At 43.0% G+C, this 26844-nt stretch overlaps 3 protein-coding genes and 1 non-coding gene across 5 annotated transcripts; 3 read left to right on the top strand and 1 right to left on the bottom strand.

Annotated features, from left to right (window-relative positions):
• Nucleotides 1-273: 273 nt before the first annotated feature.
• On the bottom strand, nt 274-3658 carry fahd2a (fumarylacetoacetate hydrolase domain containing 2A). Of its 2 annotated transcripts, none has more exons than XM_021606280.2 (8): nt 3424-3658; nt 2537-2802; nt 2226-2448; nt 1817-1876; nt 1555-1717; nt 1349-1457; nt 1049-1136; nt 274-676 (listed from the first exon to the last, which is right to left on the bottom strand). In XM_021606280.2, the coding sequence occupies exons 2-8, from the start codon at nt 2800-2802 to the stop codon at nt 614-616; spliced, it is 972 nt and encodes a 323-aa protein (XP_021461955.1). In that variant the 5' UTR covers nt 3424-3658; the 3' UTR covers nt 274-613. The 2 variants fall into 2 exon arrangements, with proteins under 2 accessions (XP_021461955.1, XP_021461956.1); XM_021606281.2 differs by having other exon boundaries at nt 2537-2728; nt 3424-3657.
• Nucleotides 3659-3857: 199 nt separating this feature from the next.
• LOC110525830 (putative aminopeptidase W07G4.4) lies at nt 3858-20485 on the top strand. The gene is made up of 16 exons (XM_036979969.1): nt 3858-3986; nt 7259-7300; nt 7523-7613; nt 7704-7852; nt 7976-8084; nt 8328-8455; nt 16306-16405; nt 16728-16803; nt 18357-18442; nt 18590-18694; nt 18796-18871; nt 19083-19201; nt 19290-19373; nt 19509-19566; nt 19693-19874; nt 19964-20485. Exons 1-16 carry the CDS (start codon nt 3967-3969, stop codon nt 20126-20128), a joined length of 1590 nt encoding a protein of 529 aa, XP_036835864.1. The 5' UTR covers nt 3858-3966; the 3' UTR covers nt 20129-20485.
• A 2742-nt stretch (nt 20486-23227) lies between these two features.
• LOC110525832 (proliferating cell nuclear antigen) lies at nt 23228-26099 on the top strand. Its single transcript, XM_021606282.2, has 6 exons — nt 23228-23669; nt 24421-24518; nt 24734-24801; nt 24927-25121; nt 25219-25342; nt 25455-26099. Exons 1-6 carry the CDS (start codon nt 23449-23451, stop codon nt 25529-25531), a joined length of 783 nt encoding a protein of 260 aa, XP_021461957.1. The 5' UTR covers nt 23228-23448; the 3' UTR covers nt 25532-26099.
• Nucleotides 24269-24339, top strand: LOC118965128. Its single transcript, XR_005052458.1, has one exon. It is a non-coding gene; the product is annotated as a small nucleolar RNA SNORD2 (small nucleolar RNA).
• Nucleotides 26100-26844: the final 745 nt, after the last annotated feature.

Here is a 26844-nt window from a genome sequence, read left to right as displayed (position 1 = left end):
GTCCAGTTCGAGGTAAGTATTCACTGTTCTGTAAGTTCCAAATGTCACTTGACTGGTCCCAAATGGCACCCTATTCCCTATATAGGGCACTACTTTTGACTTTTGGTCCCTAATAAAAAGTAGTCCACTATGTAGTAAATAGGGTGCCATTGGAAAGCACAGTGTTATAGGAGACATGATTTCATGAAGACTAGTCACACATTTAGCCATGTGAGTGGTACTGTAGTACCATGACAGTATATGTTTTGTATAAGAAGGATCACAGAAAACAAGAATAAAGAACTTGCATTTATAAAAGTAATCTATTCAATTCTATAGACAATCCACAAAAAATTGCAACTTCAGTTAGATTGATAGTTTACAAACCTAATTCACCATCTTTGGCTGTTTACACAGGCAGTCTAATTTGGATCATTTGACCAATCAGATTAGAGCTTTTGCCAATAATTGGGAAAAATATAATAATTGAGCTTCCTGTGTAAACAAAGCCTTTCAAACATGGATTAGATCTGATTTATAGTAGACTAGATTAATGACACTTGGGTCCAAAGAGAGCTGAATCAAGATTGAAGAGAGAGCTGTCCAATAGGCTGGCTGTTTCATAGGTTAGAATTCAGACAACATTGTTGCGTATGACCCCGACCTGGTCTATTTGACATTCCACCACATCTCCTTTCTGAAACACACAGGAACACTTCATTACACCTTTCACAAGACAGGGCCACAACAGGCAACGCTTGTAACTCTTGTGCCCTTTTTGATCTTTTCAGATCTATGGGAAGTGCCTAGCCCTATAAGAGCTTGGGGTGGATGTGGAGTTCATTACTACTATATGTAACAATATGGATTCATTCCAGGCTAACTACATTACAGACATATGTCAGATCTTAAAATGCTTGGATAGGTGTTTAACATATCAGCTAACCAAATCATATGATTTAGCAATCAGTCGTAGTGGCACACAACCATTGATTGATTCATTACAACATCTGCAAAGTAGTTAGCCTGGTACACAACAAATGTCTTTCTATAAGTGTGTGATGCTGACCTTGAGGAAGACAGGTGGGTTCCTGAACACACCCACACCTGGAGGAGTCCCCGTCAGAAACACGTCACCTGGAGACAACGTCACAAACCTAACACAGGAGAAAACACACACATGCAAATCTTTGTTATCATAGAGCAACTGTAGACTACTCCATAGCTGTCACACATATTGGTTTTGTGATGACATTGTAACTCAGTTGTCATAACTGTTAGTGACTGTTATGTATACCTTGTGATAGAGGGCTCAAGTAAAGTATTACCATCACAAGAACTATAAACACATTGTGTGTGTGTCACTCACTGTGAGACCCAGGCCACCACTTGCTCAGTCTTAAAGATCAGCTGGTCAGTGTTGCTGTTCTGGACTGCAACTCCATTTACCAGACAGCGGATACCCAGGTTATGGGGGTCTGACGACAAACAGAGATACATGTTAGCAACCACTCTGCCAAAGTAAGCAAATTATATGTATACATTTTATCTTGTGTTTCTTCCTGCCTCTCTCACCCGTCACAGCGGAGGTGGTCACTAAGGCGGGGCCGAGAGGACAAAAGCTGTCAAAGGTTTTTCCCAGCAGCCACTGGTTCCCGTTGCGTTTCATCTGCCAATCACGTGCGCTGACATCGTTGGCAACGGTGAAACCTGCCACGTAAGACATAGCATCCTCTTCCTTGGAGAAAGAGTTGGGGGGTAGGGGGGGTAGGGGGGGAAATGAGCTCATCTGTGGGACATGAAACCCCTGTGTCTGTCAAGTTCTATTCAGACTCACCTTAATGTGTTTCCCCTTTCGTCCAATCACAAAGGCTAGCTCCACCTCCCAGTCCACCTCCTTCAATCAGGGATAACCAGGAATAATCCATCAATTAAGTTATTGAATGCAGAAACTGTATAACACCCAGGCTACAGTGCCTCTGTACATTATAATTGTATCAGGAATGGATCTAGGATCATGCAAATCTACTGATTCTCAATCTTCTCCTCTGAGCCTGACAGGGGTCGTGTTCTCCTGCTCAGAAGTTGCGTACAACGTCATCGACTGTGCCGTCAGGCACCAGATTGCTACAACATATTATGTGGTTAGCTGATACGTAAAATACCTATCCAGGTGTTGTAAGATCTGGCATGCTTCAGCAACGCCTGGGCAGAGGAACACACCCATTGACTAAAGCTGCTCTCACCTGGCTCTCGTCAGGCAGTGTGATGTCATCAAAGGGCCCAGTAATGGCGCTGGGGAACTTGCTGAAGATGATTGGCTCTTTAGGGATAGGGGCGTTCTGCTCAAGGCAGTGGTCCCGGTAGTTCATCCCCACACACACCACTTTCTCTGGGGCTAGGACTGGGGACAGCAGCCTCACCTCCGCAAAGGGAACCACACACTGAGCAGGACTAACCTCCAGTGCCCTGAGAGAAAGAGGATAGTATGTGCTCTGGGTGGAAAGGATGGCTACGGACAAGCAACAAGACAGTGTGTGTGTTGTGTATGTGTTACCTCTGTGCACACTGCATGCCCTTCGCTCCCATCTCCAGCAGCTCTCTCATTGTCATGGGCATCGAAGGGTCAAAGGCCTTAAGGTCAACGACCCCTAGCCCCTCCCCCCGATCAACGCCGACTCTAACCCCTCCCTCATCGCCTTGGCGGCAGAACTGCACCAATCGCATCGCAGCGCCACACACTCCCCGCCTACCGGGGATAGCAGACAGCCTATCAGACAAGCTCCTCGAGATGAGAGACAAGGAGTGAAGAGGAAGTCTCATCTAATGAGAACAGAGAGCAGAAAAAATACTGAGAGAGAAAAGCAAAGACAGCGAGTAAATGTACAAAAATGAAAGAAAGTGAAGGGGTGAATTTAATAGTTTCAGAACACAGGGTGGGCTAAGAATTGTCCAATCCCAATTAAGGAAGTATTGAACCATTTCTGTAGATAACCTCAAAGTGCAGTAGCCTATATACTGTCTTATGATGCAGTAAAGTGACCCATGAGTTCAGAGCTCTAGCGTAGCTAGTTGCACTTTGACATATCAGGAACCCGAATATGGACTGAGCAAAGTCATTTCCAAAAGAAAGATAAACCCTTGCGGGTTTCTTCAAACTCTTAGTTGCAATGTAAATTATTGTAATGAAACAGCAGGGAGCAGGTCTCGAAGCCTCGACTTTCTAGCCCGAGGTCCGGCGCGCTGTCGACTGTGCAGCAAAAGCATGCTCGTGCAGCACGGACGATTTCCGCGATTATAAACCCAGGGTCGTTACATTATTTTATTAGTGATAACATTATCACCCTGACCGCAAACTCTACTCCTGTAGATAACATACATGTACAGTATCTTTACAATCAAGACAATATAAAGTCGCACAGTATTCAGTTAAAACCGTCCTACCTGATCACCAGTGATTACTGACTCTGCAAATGCAAAATAACCACAAGCCAACAACAATGTTGCACAACCAAATCTGCAAATATATTAAAGTCAATCAAGAGTCGCTAATTTTACTGATATCATATGGTCAGTCAGGTGAAAAGTCTAATAAACCGTCTCATTCTTGCACTTTGGACCAATGATCAGGCACTCCCCTTGCTGGCTTGTCTACTGAACAGACAACAGGATTGGACTTCCTGGTTCGGTATTTGTAGTTCAGTTTATTGGATACTGTCACTCAATGCTCTCAGTTATATATAATCGGAAGTGTAGATACTTCTCTAGTATGTACATAATATATATAACACTTCCAATTTATACTATATTTGGATATTTTTTTATGTGTAGATAACCTGCACATTTCCGCGTAGTAATCAGTATGTAAAAATTACAACTCCCAGGACTAGGTTGAAAGGACGTTGATAAATCACGTGATTGACCGAGGAAGCTTGGTTGTGTCAGCTGACGGCTTAGCTTGCTGTCTTTTTCCCTCAAGACGTCGGAATGCCAGCAATGTGTACCCAGTAAGCCCATTTATTCATACATTTAGCCGTTCCGTGCAAATTTTCCGTCAGAATATGTACTTCATGAAATGCATGCGTGGAGGATCTGTTGTTATTGCGTATTAATTAATGAATGAGCAATGGAATTTATTGAGACGTGGTTTTCCTAAACATGATTGAGTGCACACAGTGCCTTCAGAAAGTATTCACACCCCTTGACTTTTTCCTCATTTTGTTGTGTTACAGCCTGAATTCTAAATTGATTCAATTTAGATTTTGTTTCACAGGCCCACGCACAAAATAGCCCATCATGATAACGTGGAATGGTTTTAGATTTGTTAGTTGTTATGGCAAGCCTAAATAAGTGCAGGAGTAAACATTTACTTAAGTTGAATGGACTAACTTTGTGTGCAATAATGGTGTTTAACATGATTTTTGAATGACTACCCCATCTCTATACCCCACACATACAATTATCTGTAATGGTCCTCAGTCAAGCAGTGCTTTTCAAGCACAGATACAACCACAAAGACCAGGGAGGTTTTCCAATGCCTTGTAAAGAAGGGCAACATTGGTAGATGTGTATAAATAAATAAAGCAGACATTGAATATCCCTTTGAGCATGGTGAAATTATTCATTACACTTTTGATGGTGTGTCAATACACCCAGTCACTACAAAGATACAGGCGCCCTTCCTAACTCTGTTGCCAAAGACGAAGGAAACCACTCAGGGATTTCACCATGAGACCAATGGTGACTTTAAAACAGTTCTAGTTTAATGGCTGTGATAGGAGAGAACTGAGGATGGATAAACATTGAAATTACTCCACAACACTAAGGTAAATGACAGCTTGAAAAGAAAGAAGCCTGTACAGAATACAAATATTCCAAAACATGCATCCTTTTTGCAATGTGGCAAAGAAATGAACTTTTATGTCCTGAATACAAAGTATAGTATAGTATAGTATAGTTATGATTGGTGCAAACAACGCATCACTGAGTACCACTCTTCATATTTTCAAGCATGGTGATGGTTGCATCATGTTATTGGTATGCTTGTCATCAGCAAGGACTAGGGAGGTTTTTGGAGGATAAAAATAAACAGAATAGAGCTAAGCACAGGCAGAATACTAGAGGAAAACCTAGTTCAGACTGCTTACTGACAATGGGAGACAAATTCACCTTCCAGTAGGACAATAACCTAAAACACAATGTAAAATATACACTGGAGTTGTTTACCAAGATGACATTGAATGTCCCTGACTGGCCTAGTTAGTTGACTTAAATCGTCTTTAAAATCTATGGCAAGATTTGAAAATGTCTGTCTAGCGATGATCAACAACCAACTTGACAGAGCTTGGAAGAATTATTGTATGATCCAGGTGTGCAAAGCTCTTAGACTCACAGCTGCTAAAGGTGATTCTAACATGTATTGACTCAGAGGTTTGAATACTTATGTAAATTAGAGTTTGTATTTAATTTTCAATAAATTGCTAATATTTTTTGAAAGCATGTGTTCACTTTGTCATTATGGGGTATTGTGTGAAGATTGGTGAGAGAGAAAATCTATTTAATCCATTTTGAATTCAGACTGTAAAACATAATGTGGAATAAGTAAAGGGGTATGAATGCTTTCTGAAGGCACTGTATTTAAATCCCCATGATCTATCTGCAAGGAGTGGACTGTCCATTGTCTTTGCAGACAGCTACTTAGCCAGATAGTTGCAATTTTTCCTCCCAAGTACCAGCAAACTAGCTTTCTATTAAAGCCCCATTGTCCTATCTAATCTTCCAATTTGTACTTTCTGTTGCTAGGTCATGTGCCTACTTCTTGTTACTTCCCTCAAAACAGTATCTCAAATTGAAATGTTCCCCATATGACGTCATTACATATTATTCTCGTTCCAAATGCATGAATCTACACACATGACAGGAAAGGAAGGTTGAGAGAAAGGGAACAATGTCCTTTTTAGAATACTGCATTTCATTCAAAGCATGGTTTGTGCAATGGAAAGATGAGTACTAAGTCAGGCTTATATAGTCTGCAACTCTCATTGTCCTTTGTATCTCTCTAGACCCCAAGGGGGTATACCCAGTTTACAGCCGGTCCCCCCTTTGGGTTCTCAGCTGATGGTAAGGATCACAGCTGGCTCCATGTGAACTACAATCCCCACGCTCTGTTTAATCCTGGCGCTCTGTCTAAACACAAATAAGCTTAACTTGCGATACGGTTTTGTGAAACCTTCCGAACTTAACTTTCATATAAGCGAGAAAGAATCTTTAGAATACAAAATATACACTTACTGTGCGCATTTTAGCAAAGTTTCACCCTGATGTTTTTACACACAGCCTCTGCTACGACACATCCTCTCACCTTGCGCTCGCATTTCCATTGGACCATTCCATTCCACATTTCCAGTGTTTCTCTAAGTACAGCTAGGTGCAATTTTCCTTAACTGCGTACAGTAAGTGGATCTTTTGTATTTGAAAAAGTATTTCTTCCTTATGAGAGTTAAGTTCCAAACGTTTCCAAAACTGTAACGGGTGCCAGGCATATTTCCATTTAGACAGAGCATTTGGGAAGCGTTGGGGAATTTGCCTCAAGCGGCAAACAGCTTTGTGAATAGACGGTATACCGTTTAACCTGATCATCTATTGAATGGGCTAGGTCCTCTGTAGCTCAGTTGGTAGAGCATGGCACTTGCATTGCCAGGATAATGGGTTTAATTGCCAGGACCACTCATGCTTAAAGTGTATGCACGCATGGCTATAAGTCTCTTTGGATAAAAGCGTCTGCTAAATGGCATATATTAAATCCCAGGGTGCATCTCAATGGTCTAAAGGTATGTCCTTTCCTCATCTCCTTTCTTTCTGCATTTGTACTGATGTTAATAGACTGGACAGGTGAACGCAAAAGAGCTGCTTTAGACTAATGAGATGTCAAAGTGTGCACAAGTCCTGCAGATTATCTGGAGACCAAAGGTTTCTCCGAAGCCAGACTTTGACCCAATGTCACTGATATCACCAACCCTGCAGCAGAGAATACCAGACAGGAATTTAAAGCAATTTTTTTATCACAATTTTCTGAGTTGGTAACCAGTGCTGTCTGTTTGTGCTATAATTGTAGCCAACTCCTTGGTCACCCATTGTCATGCCAAACAATGTTTGGCTTAACAATGACAGCAATGGAGTTAGTTGGCAAGAGCACAAACAAATCTGGGACCAGGCTACTGAGTCCGACCTTCAAGACCAGTACTATTGAGCTGTATTGAACGTGCGTTTCTCTCTATAGCGTCCAGCCCATCGAGTGGACCACTGACTGTAAGAACCAGAAGTGAGTATTGAGGAACTGCTGATCAGGTCACATGTCGTGTGGGGGTGGGGTTAAACCAGGAGAATTCTCTCTCCTGGGGACAGTCAAATGCTATTTTAAGATTAGGTTTTGGGTTAGTGGTTAAGGTTGGGATTAGGGAAAATAGGATTTGGATATTTCATTTTATTTCGCCACAAGGGTGGAAGAACAAAATGTGTGTGCTCTGTGTGTGTTTTCTCCTAGTTATGATGGCGTAGTCTTGGTGACCCAGAGTTATGACACGCTGCCCAAGGAGCTGGAATGTCTGAAAGCACCTCTGCAGGACTACAGCTCTGTGAGTCACGCGCACAAACCCACACCAACAACATAGATAGATGAATATACTCCTCCTACTTTCTCTTCTCCTCTCTCATTTCTCCTCAAGGTGGACTGTGGTCTGGGAGATAAGGTGGTGGTGTTGATGGTTCCGGGGTTGCCTGGTAAACGCTTGGTGTTTGCGTCCACCGGGCCCGTTAACCGGGACTACGATGACGTCCGACGCTTCAGCGACGCAGCCGTTAATGGCATCAAGAGGTACAAGTCAACACCAAATACGCACACACACACAAAATGTACCAAGAGGTTACTATATATCTGTATTCCTGTCCTGTGTGTATCTCTCCCATTCATTACCATGTACTGTGGGTATTTCTTCAGGGCCATGAAAGCAGGCATGCAGCGCCCCCTGCTGGTCTGTCCTCGTCACAGCAGCTATGACAGGAGCACCATGGTTGCTGCCCTAGGGGCCCTGCACGCCCTCTACATGGTGAGAACACTGAATCGATACCTGAACACTGACGATTTCTCCCATTGTTTTATTGTGCAATGTTTCGAGCTGAAGGCACTCCTATGCCCCCCCCCCCCCCCCCCCCAAAAAAAAAACAGACCCTTTGCACACAGGTGGAGCTCGATTGTCTTTTGCTCCAAATGTGGTGCTGACATTCATCCTTTATCCACAATCTCTCTCTTTCCCCTCTCACTCTCTTCCCCCTCTCTCACTCTCTTCCAGCCTCTGGAGGTGAGGGAGGTGTCTGTGAAGCCCAGCCAGTATAAAGTGTGTGTTCTAGGGTTGTGGGTGGACCAGGAGGCCCAGGGGAAGGAGTTGGTGGACCTGGTCTCCGCTCTGGAGAGTGGACGGTGAGTTGCGCATTTTTATATGTTAAATGTGATCATGCTGAACAGATTTTCCTCAAGGGCCCATTAGGTCTGTTGGGATAGATTTTCCTCCATCTTGGAATTAAACATTTCCGCCACATCCTACGATGTCGCACTTCCTCATCTGCGGTGAAAGGTGACGGCACTAGAGCGGTGTCAGACCATGAGACATCGGTTGTTTTGCTTTAGGACGGCCACAGGCCTCACAAGATTCATCTGAAGGTCGCCCGGTATATATCTATTTTTAAATGTATGGAAGCATATATGGAGACTGTTTAGTGCCAAAAATAAAGGGTTACATACATTGGGGGGGGGAAACTATCTGTTGTTCCATGTAGTGAATGTGTTATTACATGGGCTAATAGCAGTAGGGCCAAAAAAAAAAATATATATATATATATATATATATATAAAATGTTTTTGCATAGTTTTGGTCTTGACGATGGCCTCTCAACTTAAGGGTAATGAAGGAAAAAGGAAACCGCACACTGCTCTTGATAGTATCACTGATATTTAATAAGCTTACGTATCGGCCTCACGGCCCTCGTCAGAGCTTTTGTGAATTATTTTTGAAATTAGCACCCTTATGTAGACCTAGCACCACCCACATCCGTTCAACACATCGAAAGGGGTTGGAGGCAAAGGAAAAATAAAGTGCTACCAAATATACCAATATGCATTTCATAAATATTACAGAACTGTATAAATATCAAATCAAATTTTATTTGTCACATACACATGGTTAGCAGATGTTAATGTGAGTGTAGCGAAATGCTTGTGCTTCTAGTTCCGACAATGCAGTAATAACCAACGAGTAATCTAACCTAACAATTCCACAACTACTACCTTATACACACAAGTGTAAAGGGATAAAGAATATGTACATAAAGATATATGAATGAGTGATGGTACAGAACGGCATAGGCGAGATGCAGTAGATGGTATCGAGTACAGGATATACATACAGTGGGACAAAAGTATTTAGTCAGCCACCAATTGTGCAAGTTCTCCCACTTAAAAAGATGCGAGAGACCTGTAATTCGTCATTGGTACACTTCAACTATGACAGACAAAATGAGAAAAAAAATCCAGAAAATCACATTGTAGGATTGTTAATGAATTTATTTGCAAATGATGGTGGAAAATAAGTATTTGGTCAATAACAAAAGTTTATCTCAATACTGTGTTATATACCCTTTGTTGGCAATGACAGAGGTCAAACGTTTTCTGTAAGTCTTCACAAGGTTTTCACACACTGTTGCTGGTATTTATTGCCCATTCCTCCATGCAGATCTCCTCTAGAGCAGTGATGTTTTAGGGCTGTTGCTGGGCAACACGGACTTTCAACTCCCTCCAAATATTTTCTATGGGGTTGAGATCTGGAGACTGGCTAGGCCACTCCAGGACCTTGAAATGCTTCTTACGAAGCCACTCATTCGTTGCCCGGGCGGTGTGTTTGGGATCATTGTCATGCTGAAAGACCCAGCCATGTTTCATCTTCAATGCCCTTGCTGATGGAAGGTTTTCACTCAAAATCTCACGATACATGGCCCCATTCATTCTTTCCTTTACACGGATCAGTCGTCCTGGTCCCTTTGCAGAAAAACAGCCCCAAAGCATGATGTTTCCACCCCCATGCGTCACAGTAGGTATGGTGTTCTTTGGATGCAACTCAGCATTCTTTGTCCTCCAAACACGACGAGTTGAGTTTTTACCAAAAAGTTATATTTTGGTTTCATCTGACCATATGACATTCTCCCAATCTTCTTCTGGATCATCCAAATGCTCTCTAGCAAACTTCAGACGGGCCTGAACATGTACTGGCTTAAGCAGGGGGACACGTCTGGCACTGCAGGATTTGAGTCCCTGGCGGCGTAGTGTGTTACTGATGGTAGGCTTTGTTACTTTGGTCCCAGCTCTCTGCAGGTCATTCACTAGGTCCCCCCGTGTGGTTCTGGGATTTTTGCTCACTGTTCTTGTGATCATTTTGACCCCACAGGGTGAGATCTTGCGTGGAGCCCCAGATCGAGGGAGATTATCAGTGGTCTTGTATGTCTTCTATTTCCTAATAATTGCTCCCACAGTTGATTTCTTCAAACCAAGCTGCTTACCTATTGCAGATTCAGTCTTCCCAGCCTGGTGAAGGTCTACAATTTTGTTTCTGGTGTCCTTTGACAGCTCTTTGGTCTTGGCCATAGTGGAGTTTGGAGTGTGACTGTTTGAGGTTGTGGACAGGTGTCTTTTATACTGATAACAAGTTCAAACAGGTGCCATTAATACAGGTAACGAGTGGAGGACAGAGGAGCCTCTTAAAGAAGTTGTTACAGGTCTGTGAGAGCCAGAAATCTTGCTTGTTTGTAGGTGACCAAATACTTATTTTCCACCATAATTTGCAAATAAATTAATTAAAAATCCTACAATGTGATTTTTCTGGATTTTCTTCCCTCATTTTGTCTGTCATAGTTGAAGTGTACCTATGATGAAAATTAAGTTTTAAGTTTTTAAGTGCGAAAACTTGCACAATTGGTGGCTGACTAAATCATTTTTTGCCCCACTGTATGAGATGAGTAATGTCGGTATGTAAACATTATATTAAGTGGCATTGTTTAAAGTGGCTAGTGATACATCTTTTACATCAATTTCCATTATTAAAGTGGCTGGAGTTGAGTCTGTATGTTGGTAGCAGCCACTCAATGTTAGTGGTGGCCGTTTAACAGTCTGATGGCCTTGAGATAGAAGCAGTTTTTCAGTCTCTCGGTCCCTGCTTTGATGCACCTGTATTGACCTCGCCTTCTGGATGATAACGGGGTGAACAGGCAGTGGCTCGGGTGGTTGTTGTCCTTCATGATCTTTATGGCCTTCCTGTGACATCGGGTGGTGTAGGTGTCCTGGAGGGCAGGTAGTTTGCCCCCGGTGATGCGTTGTGCAGACCTCACTACCCTCTGGAGAGCCTTACGGTTGTGGGCGGAGCAGTTGCCGTACCAGGCGGTGATACAGCCCGACAGGATGCTCTCGATTGTACATCTGTAGAAGTTTGTGAGTGCTTTTGGTGACGAGCTGAATTTCTTCAGCCTCCTGAGGTTGAAGAGGCGCTGCTGCGCCTTCTTCACGATGCTGTCTTTGTGGGTGGACCAATTCAGTTTGTCCGTGATGTGTACGCTGAGGAACTTAACTTACTAGGGGGGTGCTCCCTCTGCTGTTTCCTGAAGTCCACAATCATCTCCTTTGTTTTGTTGACGTTGAGTGTGAGGTTATTTTCCTGACACCACACTCCAAGGGCCCTCACCTCCTCCCTGTAGGCCGTCTCGTCGTTGTTGGTAATCAAGCCTACCACTGTAGTGTCATCCGCAAACTTGATGATTGAGTTGGAGGCGTGCATGGCCACACAGTCGTGGGTGAACAGGGAGTACATGTGAGGGCTCAGAACGCACCCTTGTGGGGCCCCAGTGTTGAGGATCAGCGGGGTGGAGATGTTGTTACCTACCCTCACCACCTGGGGGGTGGCCTGTCAGGAAGTCCAGTACCCAGTTGCACAGGGCGGGGTCGAGACCCAGGGTCTCGAGCTAGATGACGAGTTTGGAGGGTACTATGGTGTTAAATGCTGAGCTGTAGTCGATGAACAGCATTCTCACATAGGTATTCCTCTTGTCCAGATGGGTTAGGGCAGTGTGGTTGCCATTGCGTCGTCTGTGGACCTATTGGGGCGGTAAGCAAATTGGAATGGGTCTAGGGTGTCAGGTAGGGTGGAGGTGATATGTTCCTTGACTAGTCTCTCAAAGCACTTCATGATGACGGAAGTGAGTGCTGCGGGGGGGGGGGGGGGGGGGGGGGTAGTCGTTTAGCTCAGTTACCTATTAAACACGTCTGTAAAACCACAATGAGGACATAGCAAGTTTTCATTAATCATTGGGTACATCGTACAAAAACATCAGAGTAATCTTAAATAGGCACATAATTCATGTTCAAATTCACAACATAACATGCATAGGCATTTCATCATTAAGTCCTTTAGGAAATGATGTCTGATGGATGAAAATCCAAAAACATTATCTTTTACTCAGAGTATTATTAATATCACCTCCCCTGTCTGATATCTTAACTTTCTCTATGCCACAAAATCTAAAAGTAGAAATGTCATGCTTTAGATCATTAAAATGTACTGCGACTGGATAATCCCTGTCGTTTCTCCTGATTGAACTTTTATGTTCACTAATTCTCTGTTTGAGAGTGCGGGAGGTTTTAACGACATAGCAGAGCCCACATGGACATTTAATAATGTAAATAACATGGGTGATGGAACACGTAATAATGTCATTTATTTGGAACTGTTTTCCTGTGTGTGGGTGGCAGAAATATTCACACTTCATCATATTGTTGCACTGTGCGCATCCTCTGCATTTATAGCTACCATTTGGTAGAGAGCGTAAAAGGGCCTGGCTGGTTTTCTTTTGTGGCTGGCAGTTGGCATGAACCAATTTATCGCGTAAATTGCGACCTCCTATACACAATAAGTGGTGGATTTTTAAAATCAGCCGGCAAAGCTGGGTCCGATGATGACATATGCCAGTGTTTAGCGGGTCTTTTTTGTAACAGTTCATCTCGTGTTTTTCCCCATGCCAAATTAAGAGCTTCATCCACACATTGTGGCGAATACCCTCTTCTTAGAAACCTAGTGCGCATCTCCGCTGCTTTTTCTAGATAGTCCTCTGTGGAGTGGCATACAAGGCACAGTCGGAAAAATTGGCTTCTTGGAAGTCCTCTTTTTATTGGCTCAGGATGGAAGCTGTCCCCCTGTAATAGAGTATTTCTGTCTGTTTCTTTTCTATACAGAGTTGTAAACAGGGTTCCATTTGATTTTTCAATCCACATATCGAGATAATGAACACGTTGAGTGTCACATTCAATAGTGAATTTGAGATTGGGGTCATTGAGTAGTGCCATAAAATCTGACGGCTCTTTTTCAGTTCCTTCCCATATGCAAAAAAATGTTGTCAATATAACGATACCACTTCAGGACTTTATTTAAAAATAGATTTTCGTTTTCATTATTAATCAACAAAACGTTCTTCAAAAAGACCCACATGAAGGTTAGCATAACTCAGAGCGAATGTGGAGCCCATCAATGTTCCATTCGTTTGGAGGTAGTATTCATCATCAAACCTAAAATAGTTGTACGTCAAAACATATTCAGCCAGCTCTAGAATGAAGCTTGTTGGTGGATATTCATTAGTATCTCTGTCTCCCAAATAGTGTGCTAGTGCTGCCAGCACTAGCACACATGATTTGGAAAGGCACGCACCTGATTTGGAAATAAGGTCCCACAATTGACAGTGCATGTCAGAGTGAAAACCAAGCCATGAGGTCAAAATAAATTGTCTGTAGAGCTCTGAGACAGGATTTTGGCGAGGCACAGATCTGGGGAAGGATACCTAGACTCTTCCTAGAGCTGGCCACCTGGCCTAACTGAGCAATTGGGAGAGAAGGGCCTTGGTATGGGAGGTGACCAAGAACCCGATGGTCACTGATAGAGCTCCAGAGTTCCTCTGTAGAGATGGGAGAACCTTCCAGAAGGACAACCATCTCTACAGCACTCCACCAACCAGGCCTTTATGGTAGAGTGACCAGACGGAAGCCACTCCTCACTAAAAGGCATATGACAGCCTGCTTGGAGTTTGCTAAAAGGCAGCTAAAGGACTCTGACCATGAAAAAGACCATGCCTGAAAATCGTCCTCTGAAAGGTAGGCTATATCCTGTAGGCCTATGCAAAACCTAACAAGTGTCGCAGTCATCATTCTTTCTGCTTCCAGTTCAGTAGCCATACCTACGAGATCAGGTACACGTGTGGTTCAATTAGAGTAGGCTATAGCCTATGCATGGACGAAGAAGCACAGGGTAGTTGTCTTTCCAAGGAAATGTACTTCTAAATAGGCCTATAATTAGGTTACATTGCCTAGAAATAGGCTTAAATATTGATCACCAATATTTCTCCTTCTGAAAATCTTCCCACTCCTAAAAGGTAGGCTATAAAAATAGCTCAAGAGAAAGTGCAAGTCTCTCCAGCTCAAACTACATCAAGCATATTGACTGAAATAGGCCAGTAATACAATGTAAGGGCCTTGTGAGAATCTCTGATAATTTAAGTTATTGTTGCGCATTTGATGTTGCCTATAGGGCGCAAAATTGCTGGGATTGTGAGCTGTTTCACATACGCCAAAAATTCGGGCTGCATCACATCCGGGCGGTGATTGGGATTCCCATAGGGCGGAGCACAATTGGCCAAGCATAGTTCGGGTTTTGTCGGGGTAGGCCGTCATAGTAAATAAGAATTTGTTCTTAACTGACTTGCCCAGTTAAATAAAGGTTACATAAAATAAATAAAAACATTGCGGGACTGCGGTTGGGTTTGGGAACATGGGAGTCAGACAGAAAGCCAGTGAGTGTGGGCGGGAGCGGATGAAGAAAACGGTCTGTGCAGACCTCTACTGTGCACCATGTTTACATATCTGGCATTACTCATCTCATGTGTTTTCTATACTATTCTACGGTACCTCATTCACGTAATAATGCGTACATATCTTGCATTAATAATCTCATATGTGTATTCTGTTTTTCTATACTATTATACTGTATCTTAGTCCTTGCCGCTCTGAGATCGCTCGTCCATGTGTATATAGTCTTAATTCATTCCTACTTAGATGTGTGTATTGGGTATATGTTGTGTAATTTGTTAGATATTACTGCAAGGTCGGAGCTACTAGCATTTCGCTACACCCGCATTAAGTTCTGCTAATCACGTGTATGTGACCAATAACATTTGATTTGACAATGAAGCCTGTAACGTTAGAGCTGTTTATTACTGTGTCAGTGTTAAAAGTAGGGAATTGACTAGGGTAACTGACCAATCAATAAAAACAAAACACCCGTCTCAACGTCAACAGTGAAGAGGCGACTCCGGGATGCTGGCCTTCTAGACAGAGTTGCAAAGAAAAAGCCATATCTCAGACTGGCCAATAAAAATAAAAGATGAAGATAAGGCACAAGAACAGACACTGGACAGAGGAACTCTGCCTAGAAGGTCAGCATCCTGGAGTCGCCTCTTCACTGTTGACGTTGAGACTGGTGTTTTGCGGGTACTATTTAATGAAGCTGCCATTTGAGGACTTTTGAGATGTCTGTTTCTCAAACGAGACACTCTAATGTACTTCTCCTCTTGCTCAGTTGTGCACCGGGGCCTCCCACTCCTCGTTCTATTCTGGTTAGAGACAGTTTGCGCTGTTCTGTGAAGGGAGCGTTGTACGAGATCTTCAGTTTCTTGGCAATTTCTCACATTGAATATTCTTCATTTCTCAGAACAAGAATAGACGGATGAGTTTCAGAAGAAAATACTTTGTTTCTGGCCATTTTGAGCCTGTAATCGAACCCACAAATGCTGATGCTCCAGATACTCAACTAGTCTAAAGAAGGCCAATCCTTTAATCAGCACAACAGTTTTCAGCTGTGCTAATATAATTGCAAAACAGTTTTCTAATGATCAATTAGCATTTTTTAAATGATAAACTTGGATTAACTAACACAACGTGCCATTGGAACACAGGAGTGATGGATGCTGATAATGGGCTTCTGTACGCCTATGTAGATATACCATAACAAATCTGCCATTTCCAGCTCCAATAGTCATTTACAACATTAGCAATGTCTACACTGTATTTCTGATCAATTTGATGTTATTTTAAATTGACAAAAATGTGATTTTCTTTCAAAAACAAGGACATTTATAAGTGACCCCAAACTTTTGAATGGTAGTGTGTATATATGATCTTTCTCTCTCCAGGCTTGCTTGCCGTGACATAGGAGGGTCTGATCCTGAGAGGATGGCTGCTCCTCGTGTAGCTGAGTACGTCCAGGCCCTCTTTAAGGAGAGCCCAGTGCAGGTGAGAGAGAGAGAGAGGCTTTAATCATACATCCAAAAAAAAGAAAAGGGGATGGTATCTCCCAAAAAGACAACAGAAGTATTTTATTCATAGGGCTTTTTTATTGGTTAAAAAAATGTGTTGCTGTCATTGTCAAAGCTCTTAGTTGTGGTCTTTTTGGGAGATGCCATCACCTTTTCTTTGTTGGAATATGACTTTACGTAGATGAGCACCCCATGCCATAGAAGCCTTTAGTAGCGCCAGCATATGTCATTTCTACTTCTCTCAAGTACTGGATCTCACTAATGTGTTAATGTGATAATGCTGAGCCGGCCTGTCTCAGGTGGATGTGGTGAGTGATCTGAAGGTGCTGGAGAAGGAGTATCCCTGCCTCGCTGCTGTGAACCGCTGTGCCAATGGTAAGTGTGTGTGTACAGTGCATTCGGAAAGTATTTAGACCCCTTGACTTTTTCCACATTTTGTTTCGTTACAACCTTATTTTAAAATCGATTTAGATTGTTTATTCCCCTCAAGCTACACACAATACTCCATAATGACAAAGTAAAAACAGGTTTTTAGAAAGACAAAAAAAACAGAAATATCTCATTTACATAAGTATTTACACCCTTTACTCAGTACTTTATTGAAGCATCTTTGGCAGCGATTACAGCCTCAAGTCTTCTTGGATATGACGCTACAAGCTTGGCACACCTGTATTTGGGGAGTTTCTCCCATTCGTCTCTGCAGATCCTTTCAAGCTCTGTCAGGTTGGACGGCGAGCATCATTGCACAGCTATTTTCAGGTCTCTCCAGAGATGTTCAATCGGGTTCGTCCAGGCTCTGGCTGGGCTACTAAAATACATTCAAAGACTTGTCATGAAGCCAACCCTGCGTTGTCTTGGCTTTGTGCTTATGGTCGTTGCCCTGTTGGAAAGTGAACCTTCGCCCCAGTCTGAGGTCCTGAGTGCTCTGGAGTAGGTTTTCATCAAGGATCTCTTTGTACTTTGCTCTGTTAACCTTTCCCTCAATCCTGACTAGTCTCCCAGTCCCTGCTGCTGAACAACATCCCCACAGCATGACGCTGCCACCACCATGCTTCACCGCAGGGATGGTGCCAGGTTTCCTCCAGACGTGACACTTAGCATTCAGGCCCAAGAGTTCAATCTTAGTTTCATCAGACCAGAGAATCTTGTTTCTCATGGTCTGAGAGTCTTTAGGTGCCTTTTAGCAAACTCCAAGCGGGCTGCCATGTGCTTTTTACTTAAGAGTTCTGTCTGGCCACTCTACCATGAAGGCCTGATTGGTGGAGTGCTGCAGAGATGGTTGTCCTTCTGGAAGGTTCTCCCATCTCCACAGAGGAACTCTGGAGCTCTGTTAGAGCTCCATCGGGTTCTTGGTCACCTCCCTGACCAAGACCCTTCTCCCCGGATTGCTCAGTTTGGCCGTACTCCAGCTCTAGAAAGAGTCTTAGTGTTTCCAAACTTCTTCCATTAAAAATTATGGCGGCCACTGTGTTCTTGGGGACCTTCCATGCTGCAGAAATGTTTTTGTACCCTTCCCCAGATTTGTGCCTCAACACAGTCCTGTCTCTGAGCTCTACGGACAATTCCTTTGACCTCATGGCTTGGTTTTTGCTCAGACATGCACTGCTTTAACTGTGGGACCTTTCTATAGACAGGTGTGTGCTTTTCCAAATCATGTTCAATGAATTGAATTGACCACAGGTGGACCAAGTTGAAGAAACATCTCAAGGATGATCAATGGCAACAGGATGCACCTGAGCTCAATTTCCTGTCTCATAGCGAAGGGTCTGAATACGTATATAAATAAAGTATTTCTGTTTTTTAATAATCCTTTTTAGAACAAGGCTGTAACATAACAAAATGTTGAAAAATTCTAGGGGCCTAAATACTTTTCGAATGCACTGTGTGTGTGTGTGTCTTTTTCATCCATGTGGGTTTGTCTTCTGTAGCTGTGCCTCGTCACCAGGCCAGAGTAATCAAGCTGCAGTACTGTGGAGAAGGACCCATTCAACACACACTGATGCTGGTCGGCAAGGTGAGCAGGAGAGAGAGGAGGAGGAGGGGGAATTATGAATTGATAATGGAGTGGGGTGTTCCTATCATGTCATGACCATGTTTTTCTGTGTGTAACATGCATGCATTTATGTGTGTGTGTCTCTCTCTCTCTCTCTCTCTCTCTCAGGGCATCACCTATGACACCGGTGGAGCTGACATCAAGGCTGGTGGCATCATGGCTGGCATGCACAGAGATAAGTGTGGTGCTGCTGCCGTGGCTGGGTTCTTCCAGGTAAATAACTAATACTTTGTTACCCCTCAGTGATCACTAGTGGACTCATAGTCCCTGACATAGTCTGTTACTCCTGCTAACATGTAGCTGTGTCCTGTCAGGTCCTGGCCAAACTCAAGCCCAAGCATCTGAAGGTGGTGGGTGGCATGGCGATGGTGAGGAACAGCGTGGGCTCAGGTCAGTGTGATGTCGTGGGGTGGGGGTTTCACCCATAGAAATAGAATCTAGAAAATAAAAATCTAATAATTATATTTCAATGGTTTCACCTACTGAGTAGTTGGCCTCTTCCTGCTCTCTTGTAAATATGTGTGTGTGATATGTTCTGTCTCTCTGACAGAATGAGGGTTTAAGGACTGTGTGTTGTGTTTCTCTCTCTCTGTTCTGTCAGATTGCTACGTAGCTGATGAGTTGGTGGTGTCCCGTGCGGGTCGCAGGGTTCGCGTAGGGAACACCGATGCTGAGGGACGCATGGTGATGGTCGACCTGCTTTGTGAGATGAAGGAGAAGGTAAAGGATACACAACTCTATTCCACGTCCTCCCCCACTCTCCCTGTACCTCCTGTCTGTCACCTTAATCTTATGTCTTCCTCTACAGGCGGTGCATGAGGTATCTCCTCAGCTGTTTACCATTGCCACTCTGACAGGACATGCCATCAGAGCCATGGGACCCAACTACTCTGTGAGTACTGAACCTTACACACACACAGTATCTGTACTGTACCATACACAAGCTCTTTATATAATAGCACACTGGCCATGGTGAGAATGATTGCTAATAATGTAAAGTTATTGATTTAAACTCTTTCGGTTATAGATCATCATGGACAACGGAGCTGCCCATCGCTCTGGCAATGCCCGTCAGTGGCAGAAAGGTGAGACGCTCGACACACACTATTCAAACAAATCAGCAAACCAGGGTTTACAGGTCGGAACATGGGTTTTCTGGTATGAACACGGTGTATGTAACCTGTTAGTCCTTTCTCTTTCACTCTCTGTAGCAGGGGAGGTTCTGGGTGATCTGTTTGAGGTGTCCAGTATCAGGCGTGAGGACTATGACTTCCATAAGGGGAAGTCCGAGTATGAGGAGATTCTGCAAAGCAACAACCTACCATCCTCTGCTACCCCCCGCGGACATCAGACCCCCGCTGCCTTCCTCATCATGGCCTCTGGGCTGGACAAGGTACACACACACACTCCACAGCCCTGTTCATAACCCTGAATCTAACCTAATCGCTTTTTTTTTGTGTTTGTCTTGTTTCCCTCCATCAGCACGGCGTGGACTCTGGCACTCCTCTGCCTTACTCTCACATCGACATCGCTGGCTCTAGCGGCCCCTTCCCTGGTGTTCCCACCGGCGCTCCAATCCTCGCCATGGCTACCAACTACATCCTACCCAGTGCCTATCAACCCAACGACGCCCTGCCCAGAGCCTAGCAATTTGATGATAGAAATAGAATGTGTCGAATGGACCCTATTTTCCATCTCATGAGAAATGTCACATAGAGCAGTCCTGATAGTGCCAGTTCAATTGATGTTTCACAAAGTATTCATGAACACAGATATCCATCAATGCGATCAAGATCTGTTGTCCTATAGATTTTATTTCTAAGCTACTGCACTATCATTCAACCTCAAATGTCAATTTTTTCTACCCCTATTTCTAACATGGGTCACTGTATTGAATACACTCTCAATTACCAAACATGCTTTGTTGTTCATGCAGCCATTTTGTGAGTTGCAGGTCATGTGGTTGTGTGCCAGACAATATCAAGTACAATATCAAGACTAATACATTGTTTTTGTTTATTTCAATCAATGTTAGCTGTTGCTCGTTCCAGGTATTGCGGAATGGTTACGTAGGTAGGCCTACTAGGTCAGCAATCATATGGTTGTAAGTCTATTTATATTCATTACGGATCCCCATTAGCTGCTGGGCAGCAGCTACTCTTCCTGTGGTCCAACAACATTAAGTCAGTTTTATACAATTAAAATATTACATTTGATAACACTTCACAACACATTGTATGCCCTAAGGTCACCACTCTACTACCACACAGGAGTGCAACTTTCACTGGGAACACTTTCACCACCCACATTCTGAAATTTCATTTTTTTCCCTCCCCAGTTTTATCATTAGATAAAGCAGCTGGGTAGGCTGTTTGGAGTGTTTATCTGAAAAAAAGATATGTGTGCCCCCCACTTCTAAAAACCAAAGTTGCGCTCATGCTACCACATATCTAATTATTTTTTTAAGTCCCCTTAATAAGGAAGTCATAGTCTGCAGTGTTGGTTTCTCTTTTCTCTCATGATTGTCTTAACTCACCGCACCTCTGACTCAGAGGGGTTGGGTTAAATGCGGAAGACACATTTCAGTTGAATACATTTTTGGACAATTGACTAGGTATCCATCCCCCTTTCACCTCACACAAGTCAACAAAGTATTATTATTTTTTTTACATCCATTTGAAAAATCTTTCCAGCACTCCCGGCCTCGATAATCATGATCCCATATATCGAGTGGAAATGTCAAACTGCTTCAGGCTGGACCCTGTGATAATTTGATACTGTTGAAATTCTCTAGCAATAGCTCAAGTCAAGACAGATCGAAAGGGAGGCACAGGTGGAAAAGATGGATGCATATGATTGAAAGAACCTGAATTTATCAGAATATTTTCTTCTGATCTTTTTCAGCTTTAGGCCTTTGTATTTTAGTTAGTTGAATGTAAGTAATAGGCCAACAGCTGCATTGGCCTATAGGCTACATCTGAGTTCGGTGCTCTCATTTCTCGAGCTGCCAATAGAGTACCAAATTATGAGTCATAATACCCATTAAACCTAGCGGTCAAAACAGGGAAATTGTTCCAATTGTTTTCCACCATTCATTTTTCCCATAGGGGATTTTAGAAACCCTAAAAATAAGGGCAGTGTTTCATGTAGGCTAACACTGGCATAACGTTTTGATAACTGTAAATCTCTCTCTGACAAGGTGACTTAACAATATAGTTGCCTGTATTTACCCCCAACAAATGAAATGCTAATTAGCTGCTAATGTGGCTATCATAAAGAACTACAAATGCCATGATGGTATGGAGGAGACTCAAATCGAGGTAAAAGTAAGAATCTCTGGATTAACTATGTTAGCTAAATGTAGAAATTAATAAATTGGCTACATTTCTTTAAATGTACCTTTTAGCAAAGGTGCCCACTAGGGATGACGTGCAGGGATTTGTTGTCTTGTATAATGTCTATGTTGATGCTAATTACTGTGTTTTGAATCAGAGTAAATAGAGCCAAATATATATTGATAAGTCACCTTGTTCGAGAGATTTACACAGTTATCAAAAAGTAAACTTACACAAAACACAGCTCTTATTTTGAGGTTTTCTAAAATCCCCTATGGGAAAAAATGAAGGGTGGAAAAACGATTGGAACCATTTCCCTATTTGACTGCTAGGTTTTATGGGTATTATGACACCACTGTGGGGCTCTATGGATCACATTCTATCAATGTGTCCCTATGGTAGTTTTATGATTTTACTTCAGATTTTTATGATTAACCACGTGACAACGTTATTATTGAAGTTCCATGAAAATGTGCATAAATAAATATAACTGGCACGCAGATCAGTAGAAATCATAAGCTTCCGCAAACTCATGAGTAGCCTATAGACCATTTTTCGAGTACATCACACACAGATGCGCGTGGCAGTAAGAAAGTCATCGCCATCTGTGCCCATTCAACATAGCCTAGATTTACACTATTCTAAACAAAAAAACTTTGGGTTCTCATGCGCCTACAATTATGGTTTGATCCTTGCTTGAACAGTCGTTACGATTATATTTGGTTGTGATCTTTGTAAAATAAATATTTTGCATGCAGCAGTTGTTAAAACGCTAATGCTCATTGACATTTTTGCTGGTGTTCTAAAAGAACTCCCCCCATGCTCTGTCATCAACTTGCGCGCATCGCCCTCGTGCGGCAATGTCTGCAAACAAAGAAAATGGTCTATGGTCTTTACTATTGCACCAAATATATTTTCATAACTAAACCAACAGACCACAGCTTGTCGTTTCCAATGGGAACAAATGAGTCATAGTGGGCAGGTATTATGGGCAGAGCCCAGTACGCGATAGCGATATCATATTGGCGCAACGGCTACAATGTGAAGTGTGCGTGTGCACATAATTCGCCTTTGCACTCCTAAACAGCGCGATTTTCGTAAACTTTTGCAAAGGGTAAAGTCTACAAAACTTAGTCCACTGTTCATAAAATATTTTAGTTTTGGGAACAGAATACTGTATTGAGATTAAATGTTTAATCGATGTGAAAATGTGCAGTATGTCGGACTTGCTTATTTGTATCACTTCCTTGCATTTGGAGAGGCGGTGGCAAATAGGTTGTAACGCATACCATTTTGGCTCAATGCATGCGTATGACCGGTATGGACAAGTGGCTAAAATTAGATCAAGATGGAGAACAGCGTACCTCAGTTTCTTCCGTGGGAGGAGCCGGATTAGCACGTTTCTACGGAAATGACGCTTTCGCATTAGAGCAAGATTAGCGCGCGCGAGTGAACTGCACAAACCATTTCCCCTCCAGGAAGAGACAACTCGTGTCGCACTTTGTGAAGCGAGAATAGGAGCTATTTTGTAACCAAGCTAGCAACATTTAGACCTAAAAACACTGAAGTTGACGGGAAAACGTCTCAGTAAATATTTTCTTAGTTCTACTTGAACCAAACACAGATTCCACCATGTTTGAGGCTCGCTTGGTACAGGGATCCATCCTGAAGAAAGTTTTGGAGGCTCTGAAGGACCTGATCACAGAGGCCTGTTGGGACGTGAGCTCGTCGGGAATTTCTCTCCAGAGTATGGATTCGTCCCACGTCTCCCTTGTTCAGCTTACCCTCCGCAGCGACGGGTTCGACTCTTACCGCTGCGACCGCAACCTCGCCATGGGAGTCAATCTTAGCAGGTGAGCAGAACTGATTGAATATGGCAGTATGATTGTGAAGTTTAGCTTGCTAGCAAGCCAGATAACTTAGCGTTAGTTTAGCAGGAATGTAGTTAAGTTTTATGATTTGTCTAATTGGCTGGATTTACTGCCAGTTAGCAAGGTAACTAACTAGCTTTAGATGTTAAGTTTTAGTTACGGGCATGTTACCGTTATACTACGACATGTATGGTGCAAAGCAGCCTTTTGAAAATGATGTGTGACGTAATTTGAGCGCCAAATCCACTGCTTTCTCTGCGTGATGGTTGGCGCGAATTTCTCGAACCCGCGAAGGTCAGCTGACGTCAGTCACTATTGTTCTGAAATTGGCTAAATGGGTCAAATGATCACGCTTACCAACCACATACAATCAACATTATCATAATGTGTCCTCTAACTGTTAGTAGATCTTGACTTCGACAATGGTGTTTCATGTAGTGGCATGATTTACACTTGAATCACATGGCCACATAGCCAATGAAAGAGCGGAGTTAAATTATTCAAATAGCCTTACACAACATGTCGAATCTACATGTCATCTTTACAGGGTGTCAGCAATTTAAGAATATATGGTGTTTTTTGAGTGAAATGATGGCTTATCATCTTTCGGGACAGACCTGATAATGGTGACAACTTTCTATACTGATCACTCAAAAAAAGGAATACTGTTTTAAAACTTGTTCCTTTAACAGTATGCCAGATACTGACTGGTCTACCACCCTCTTCCTCCTAGTATGTCAAAGATCCTGAAGTGTGCTGGGAATGAGGACATCATCACTCTCAGAGCAGAAGACAACGCAGACACACTCGCCCTTGTCTTTGAGACTCTCAGTGAGTACCTTTATCTATCCGTATCAATAGCTCTACTCTTACTGTAGGGATTTCATTTCGAGCTTGATTTTATATATTCCCCAAATAGAGGTTCATACCATTAGTAAGACTTGAAGAGTCAGGCACCGTGAAAAAGCATTGTTATCATTTATGTATGCTTGGTAATGTATTTAGATGTTTAATTAGATAAGTGTTGATCGGTCTCGCTCTTTCAGACCAGGAAAAGGTGTCTGACTATGAGATGAAGCTGATGGATCTTGATGTAGAACAGTTGGGAATCCCAGTAAGTGTTCTTCTCCCAACATTCAATAATTAAGTAATAATAGTCGTAGTGGCGGTAGCATTTGTCACCAGATCACACCACCTCAGTAGCCACATTCTCACACATCATTCTCTTCCCCACCCCAGGAGCAGGAGTACAGCTGTGTGGTGAAGATGCCATCAGGAGAGTTTGCCCGTATCTGCCGTGACCTTTCTCAGATTGGTGACGCCGTTATGATCTCTTGTGCAAAGGATGGAGTTAAGTTTTCTGCCACGGGAGAGCTGGGCACCGGCAACGTCAAGTTGTCCCAGACCAGCAATGTGGACAAGGAGGAGGAAGCTGTGAGTATGGGGGGGTGGTCTGTGTCCCAAATGAGGACTCATTACCTGTATAATGCACTATATTATTTGAGACCAATCCCTCCTTCCTTACACTCAGGTGACTATTGAGATGAACGAACCAGTCCAGCTGATCTTCGCGCTGAACTACCTTAACTTCTTCACCAAGGCCACACCCCTTTCCAAGACCGTCATCCTCAGCATGTCTGCAGACATCCCCCTCGGTAGGTACCCTGCCCCCTAACGAGACCCATAAACACACATCTTAGTATGTACTGTGGGGTTTTGTTTCCTGATGTCTGACTGATCTAATTTGACTCATCTGTTCTTTGACAGTGGTGGAGTACAAGATAGCCGACATGGGCCACGTTAAGTACTACCTGGCACCCAAGATCGATGAGGAGGCTTCCTAAACCTCCCTGGTCAAAAGTCCAATGGAAAAACAGGGGGTTGGTTCCTACTTCCTGTGGATAGGGAGGAGGTACTTCCTGTTGTGAGAGAGGGGAAGGGATGGCATCGCTGTTGGGGTTTTGGTTTTATCTGTATTCTACATTTCTGCGTGGTGATAGTTTGGCTAGCTCTTCCAGCATCCATGAGTGGGCTTATGGTAATATGGGTCTAAATACAGGTTGATGTATCTGGATACGTTCACTGATATCAGCTGTTTGGTTAATGCAGTCTGAATTGAGATTGATAGTGGCTAGATAACGGTGAAAGGGTTCTACTAATGGATCCCCCTGTCTTTTCTATAACCAGTGTTCTTATTCAAGCTAATTTGTTGACCTTGACCTATCTAGCCCCCTGAGGAAGATCAACAGACTTGTCCACTCATCCTTCTTTCTCACTCTCCCTGTCATCTGTTTGGAAAACGCATTCTCATTCCGATTTGTAGATATGTCTGTAAATATTTTCTGTGGTCATGTTAACCACCCCAGTTTTGTATTCATGAACTCAATGTCACAATAAATAATTTGATTGTGATTTATGTAGTATGCACATTTTATTTGTAACCACAAGGTGGTGCCCATGACCATACAACTATCTGAACTGACTGCGCTGTTTAATTTGGGGGCTGGATTCCTGGACACTAAGAAGCACTTGCAATGGGGACTCCTTTGAATGTCATTTTTATCACAGGATTGGCTTAATTTGTGTCCCTGAGAACTGGATTTTAAAAATAAATTAAATGGTATTACCATTTAAAATAATGGATACTTTATCCTGAACAATTGAAGTGTATTTAAACTAATGGTGCATGTTTTAATGCTAAAACCAATGAACCATCATAGGTGTAGGTATACATTCTCACATCACCGGGTCAGGTGGTTCTTCAAATGAACGTTTGATTGGGGTAAAGTCATCTGATCACATTTGTGGTTACTACCTGGAGCCTTAACATAATTCCTTGCTGCATATACATTGAGAAAGGCAAGAATGCATCAATGCATTACTTTGTTTTGCCATACATGTGATAAAGCTATAAGCCTTTTGACTGCAGTAAAAAGTACACTGGCCCAGGATCTTTGTAACGGATGTGAAACGGCTAGCTAGTCAGCGGTGGTGCGCGCTAAATAGCGTTTCAATCGGTGACGTCACTTGCTCTGAGACCTTGAAGTAGTGGTTCCCCTTGCTCTGCAAGGGCCGCCCGCGGCTTTTGTGGAGCGATGGGTAACGATGCTTCGTGGGTGACTGTTGTTGATGTGTGAAGAGGGTCCCTGGTTCGCGC

This window comes from Oncorhynchus mykiss, chromosome 6 (assembly GCF_013265735.2).
Source record: "Oncorhynchus mykiss isolate Arlee chromosome 6, USDA_OmykA_1.1, whole genome shotgun sequence".
Classification (NCBI taxonomy): Eukaryota; Metazoa; Chordata; class Actinopteri; order Salmoniformes; family Salmonidae; genus Oncorhynchus; species Oncorhynchus mykiss.
This window is presented reverse-complemented; position numbering and strand designations above follow the sequence as displayed.